Source organism: Babylonia areolata, chromosome 12, assembly GCF_041734735.1.
Source record: "Babylonia areolata isolate BAREFJ2019XMU chromosome 12, ASM4173473v1, whole genome shotgun sequence".
Classification (NCBI taxonomy): Eukaryota; Metazoa; Mollusca; class Gastropoda; order Neogastropoda; family Buccinidae; genus Babylonia; species Babylonia areolata.
In genome coordinates this window covers 10,520,666-10,526,823 of record NC_134887.1, presented here as the reverse complement: position 1 = coordinate 10,526,823, position 6,158 = coordinate 10,520,666, and the positions used below count along the sequence as shown (strand labels likewise).

At 44.7% G+C, this 6,158-nt stretch overlaps 1 protein-coding gene across 1 annotated transcript in view; it reads right to left on the bottom strand.

The window, feature by feature from the left end:
• LOC143288389 (uncharacterized) overlaps nucleotides 1-5,893 on the bottom strand; it is an 11,155-nt gene extending 5,262 nt beyond the window's left edge. Inside the window, exons 1-3 of the mRNA XM_076596797.1 lie at nucleotides 5,837-5,893; nucleotides 2,275-2,475; nucleotides 1-100 (exon numbers count right to left, since the gene is read on the bottom strand). The exon at nucleotides 1-100 is cut by the window's left edge and continues 15 nt beyond it. Coding sequence (XP_076452912.1) covers nucleotides 1-100; nucleotides 2,275-2,463 — 289 coding nt within the window. The 5' untranslated portion in view covers nucleotides 2,464-2,475; nucleotides 5,837-5,893. The remainder of the gene's footprint in view (nucleotides 101-2,274; nucleotides 2,476-5,836) is intronic.
• Nucleotides 5,894-6,158: the final 265 nt, after the last annotated feature.

The window sequence follows — 6,158 nt, the reverse complement described above, 5'->3', positions numbered from 1 at the left end:
CGGCCAGGTGCATGTCCGACACACGGTCCCAGGTGTCAGACAACAAGCTGAGAGCAGCGTTTATCTGGTCACTGATGTAAGTCTCCACAGCCTGCTTTTCCTGGGAACAGGGCGGTCATCAGCATCAGCATCATCATTATTATCAACATTATCACCATTATCATTATCATCATCATTATCAGCAGCAGCAGCAACAACATCATTATCATAATCATCATTATCAGCATTAGCAGCAGGATCTTCATCATTAAGATAGCAGCAGCAGCAGCATCAAGAGCAGCGTTTGTCTGATGTAAGTCTCCATAGCCTGTTTTTCCTGGGAACAGGGCGGTCATCAGCATCACCATCATCATCATTATTATTATCATCATCATTAACATCAGCAGCAGCAGCATCATTATCATCAGCATCAGCATCATCATTTAAATATATCAACAACAACAGCAGCAGCAGCAGCAGCAATACTATCTTGGTCACCACCACCATCACCATCACTATCACCCACCATCGCCATCACTATCACTATCGCCATCACCATCACTACCACCATCACTATTACCATCACCACCACTATCACAATCCCCATCACTATCACTATCGCCACCATCACTATCGCCACTATCACTATCACCACCGCCACCATTGCTATCACCATCACTATCGCCATCACTATCACCACCATCACTATAATCACTGTCGCTATCACCATCACTATCACCATCGCCATCACCACCACACCATCACTATCATCATCACTATCACCCTCACTATCACCACCATCTCTATTGCCATCACTATCTCCATCATTATCACCATTACTATCATCACTATCGCTACCAACATCACTATCACTACCACCATCACTATTACCATCACTATCATCACCATCACTACCACCATCACCATCACTATTACCATCACCACCACTATCACAATCCCCATCACTATCACTATCGCCACCATCACTATCGCCACTATCACTATCACCACCGCCACCATTGCTATCACCATCACTATCGCCATCACTATCACCACCATCACTATAATCACTGTCGCTATCACCATCACTATCACCATCGCCATCACCACCACACCATCACTATCATCATCACTATCACCCTCACTATCACCACCATCTCTATTGCCATCACTATCTCCATCATTATCACCATTACTATCATCACTATCGCTACCAACATCACTATCACTACCACCATCACTATTACCATCACTATCATCACCATCACTATCACATTCACCACCATCACCACCACTATCACCATCACTATCACCATTACTATCATCATCACCATCACTATCATCATCACTATCGCCATCACCACTATCGCCATCACTATCACAATCACTATCGCCATCACCATCATTATCACCATCACTATCACCACCACCATCACACTATCACCATCACCCTCACTATCACCCTCACTATCACATTCACCACCATCACTATCACAATCGCTATCATCACTATCGCCATCACTATCACCATCGCCCTCACCATCATAATCACCATCACTATCACCATCGCCCTCACCATCACCATCAAGAGCAGCGTTTGCCTAATCCCTAATGTTGTCGTTCACAACCTGCGTTTCCTGTGAACACGGCGGATGTCGTGAAGATGATGATGATAATGGTAACAATAGTGGTGGTGGTGGTTTTGTGTGTGTGTGTGTGTGTGTGTGTGTGTGTGTTCGCATGTTGATTTTGCTTGTGATTTTGCGTGCTTGGCAGTAAGGTGGCAGAATGGTTATGCCTCTTATCTGCACATACAGTGTCCGTGAGGGTCTGGGTTCGAATCCCGCTTTAGCCCTTTCTCCCAAGGTTGAAATGAAAAAACTGAGCGTCCAGTCATTCGGATGAGACGATAAACCGAGGTCCCGCGTGCAGCACTTGGCGCACTTTAACAGAACCCATGGCAACATAAATATTGTCCTCTGGCAAAATTCTTTAAAAGAAATAAAGATGTTATCTCTGATAGGTACGCATATAGATGGAGAGAGAGAGAGAGAGAGAGATGCATGCACTCAAGGCCAGACAAGCGCGTTGGGTTATGCTGCTGGTCAGGTATCTGCCTACAAAGAAGGGGTGTAGCGCGTACGAACGCAAGTGACGCCTCCTTGAGAAACTGAAACTGTGCGTGTTTTTCTTCGCCACCCCCCCCCCCCCCCCCCATTCAGGCCCCCACACCTCCCTCCCTTCACCCCCACCCGCACGAGGTGCAGACGAACGCGTGTGAACCTAGCCACCTACAGTAATGACGGAGGTAGTCTCAGCCCATAGAACATCCTGGTCTCTCCAAAGCCCGGTCCTCAGGTGCTGGGAGGCCTCGGCGTATTTCCGGAGCAGGGACTCGTCGTAAGTCAAGGCCTGACCCCACACGGCGGCTGGCTGCAGCAACAGCCCTGCCAGACTCACACAGACGATGCTCAGAAGCTTCATTGTGGTTCCTGGCTGCACAGCAGAATCAGGACAATGAAAAACAGAAGTACGTTTGAAACGTTTGTCTTTTCATAATAGACCTCAGGGCAAGACAACAAAACAAAAAACAAAACAACAACAAAAACGAGAGAAACACACACACACACACACACACAATGGCCTCACAATATTGCAGAATGGACAGGAAAGAAAACAATTTGCAGAGACGCAGGCTTTGACCGTCGCGTCTATATCGCCAGAAGTGGCGTCTGCGACGTACACCACCAGATCCAGATCCAGACACACCAAGTGACTGACAGACCTGGGGCAATCTGATGAACTGTTCTCCTGCACCTGCTACCCCTGAGGACTCTTGACAGAGCTGAGGGAGATGAAGCAGAGGAAGAGGAAGAGATGTTCTGATCACACCAGTTCAAACATCCTGTGTAATTACTTGCTGACACCATCCTCCTCCTCCTCCTCCTATTCTTCCTCCTCGTCCTCCTCTACTCCTCCTCCTCCTTCTTCTTCTTGTTCTTCTTCTCCTCCTCCTCCTCTTCCTCCTCGTTCTTCTCCTTCTTCTTCTTCTTCTCTTCCTCCTCCTTCTCCTCCTCTTCTTCTTCTTTTCATTACTTTGTTATTGTTAGTGGAATATTCCAGTTTCACTTCTCATCCGTCCTTTTTATTATTTCCATCTTATTTCAGTATATATATATATATATATTTTTTTTTTATGTTTTGTGTCGTCAAATGGACAGATTTGTAAAAATAAAAATAAACAAGAGAGGCAAGGCCTTCAAGACTCACTTGTGATACACTTAAAAAAATCTAATCATTAAAATGTGTTCTGTATTTGTTATTATAAAGCTTCGGGTTAACAGAAAAAAAAGTCCTAACGGCAGATTCGAACCCCGCGTGTTCGGGTGTGAAGAAACTGTCTTACCCATTACACTATCGTGGCTCCTTAAAAATTCTTTTTAAATCCGTGGTAAAGGAGACGTGGCTATCGCCGCAATCACACTGCAACATTTAGCCATTTTCTCTGGATCTAGATAGATGTACAAGTTTAGTTACACCCGGTTGACACGCCAGGTCAATTCAATTTCTCTTTTATGTTCATTCTTGTTTTATAGTTTTAAAGTTGATATGAAAATTGAGTATTTTGTTAAACTAATAACATGTAGAGCCAAGTACAAGTACTTCTAGACGTCGTATGAAGTGAAAAGGACTTCATTTTGAGAAAAGTCAAGACTGGAAATTTGTATGTTTCACCAATTCAAGGGTACTTAACTCTCATGGTTTATTATTTTTAACTGTGAATTCCGACCTTGCCACTTGCCATGGGGGAATGACAGTTCACTGCCAGTGAGTATCTGAGGGGTCCACAGGGGAAGAAACTGCAGTCATGCCAGGCATACCATTGGTTCTCTCCCGTAGAGAGAGTTCAAATGGCCCCATTGCCGCAATCTTCGAACGGTTTCTATTTGACATTTTCCCCGTTTAATGTTTTGCGATGTTGTTCTGTAATAATGGGAGGAGGGTTGTTTAGTTATTACATGCACTTGTTTTTCTCTGCTGATGTGTTGCTCTCTCTCTCTCTCTCTCTCTCTCTCTCTCTCTCAGGATAGCATCCCTTGTTTGGCAGCCAGCAAGACGTTGAATTTGCCAGCTGCAACGAAATAACTTCTTTGCGAATAAATTTCATCCATCATGCCTGTTGTTGGACTGCCGTCGACACTGGAAAGTATGCTGAACACAATGCTGCAAGATATGATGTTGTCATCATTCAAGATAGAAGGCAGGGGCGAACAAACTGTCGTCGTGCTCAAACTGACAACGACCGGTCAACGCCATGTTGCTCAACAGCACAGTTCCGCTGTGTACCGAAAAAAATGTCCATCACAGGTGAGCAGAGACGAGAAACAAGCCGAAGCCCACAGACTGAAGCAGGAAATAAAGGCAAGTGATCGTGCATCGTCCCCCTCAGGACTATTTTTGCCAACCCCTCCCAGTCTGTTCTGTGCCACTGACAACGCTGACATCGAAGCTGTTGACACTGACATGTCTGGGCACGACAACCACCCCTCTGCTCCCCTGTCACCGACCGATGCACGGCGAAGCGACCTGCAGATCGACATGGCACAAGGCGACACAGATGCACGTGCAGTGAAAATTCTTCAAACCGAATCCACGTGTGCAGACACATCGTGTGACGCAGAGATATGTGAGTTGAAAGGCTTTGGAAGTCGCACGGCCCTCGTGCCCCAAAACACTGACAGCATTCACTCGACAATAAGGACGATTTGACAATGAACCGTGTGAACTGATGCATGACAATGTCCAGTCGGGAGATGTTTGCCAACAGACAATAGTATGTATAGAAGAGTCAGCCAAGAAAATGGACAATTTAATGAATATGTTCAGAGACATGAACACAAATGCTTGTGAAAATGTAAGGGAAGGAAATCCTGATTAGAACTTGATAAACTGGTTCTGCAGTGTGATTGTTTCCAATTGAATGTGATTTTTTTCTGATGAAATATTATGGGAATATACTGATGTACTGTTGTCTTTGCATGACATATTACTGGTCACATGTTGTGGTATCCATGTCATGAACATTTCTAAAGTGCGTGTTATCGTTATTTCGTTATATTGTTTGCGTGTACAACCCTTTTCCCACCATGTCCCCTTGTGAATGGGCTAATTAGGCCTGACCACAATAAACCGTTCGTTCGTTCTCTCTCTCTCTCTCTCTCTCTCTCTCTCTCTCTCTCTCTCTCCACACGTCCACACACACACACACACACATATATATATATATATATATGTGTGTGTGTGTGTGTGTGTCTGTAGATAGATAGATATATATATATATATATATATATATATATATATATATATATGTATGTATATATGTTAATACTCTCTGTTTACACACACACACACACACACACACACACACACACACACAGAGAAATAGATATATGGAAAGAGAGAGAGAGAATCTCTCTCTCTCTCTCTCTCTCTCTCTCTGTATATACATAGAGAGAGAGAGAGAGAACAAACGAACGAACTTTTTAAATGAGGGAAGTGGAATAAGCATGCACATGCTTTTTTTACATCCAGCCCTCAGGGCAAAGAGAAATTAAATCAAAATGCTCACAGGATATGAAAAGGTTATAGAAGTACATACATGACATTCAAATACGTATACTCAAATGCACAGTAAACATTTAAAGGTACATAATCATAGTGCAATGACAAAAATGTATATGAATATAACAATATAAAAGTGCAATATGAGAGAGAGATGATGATGATGATGATGACGATGATGAGAGAGAGACGGGGGGCGGGGGGGGGGGGAGGGAATAACAGAAACAACACTTACACTTCACGGTATCGCCCTCCTCTTCCCGGTACGGCACGGTACGGTGGCTGATCAGAGAGAGACTGACTGTTCGACTCTTCTGCGAGCTTGTTTTATAAGGCCCAATGGCGCCGCGCATTAACTGTGACGTCATCAAAGAACTCAGCACGTGATTCTTAGACTTGCGCCGCGAGATCGATGCGTACTGAAGCCTGTTATTTGACACACCTTCTCGCTGGCTTGGACGGTTTCTGCGTTCATGTGTGACTTGTCTTCTGTCCCCGCCGCGAGAGGCGCAAACGCGCGCGAGAGAGATAGCGGGGAGAGAGGGAAAGAGAGAGGA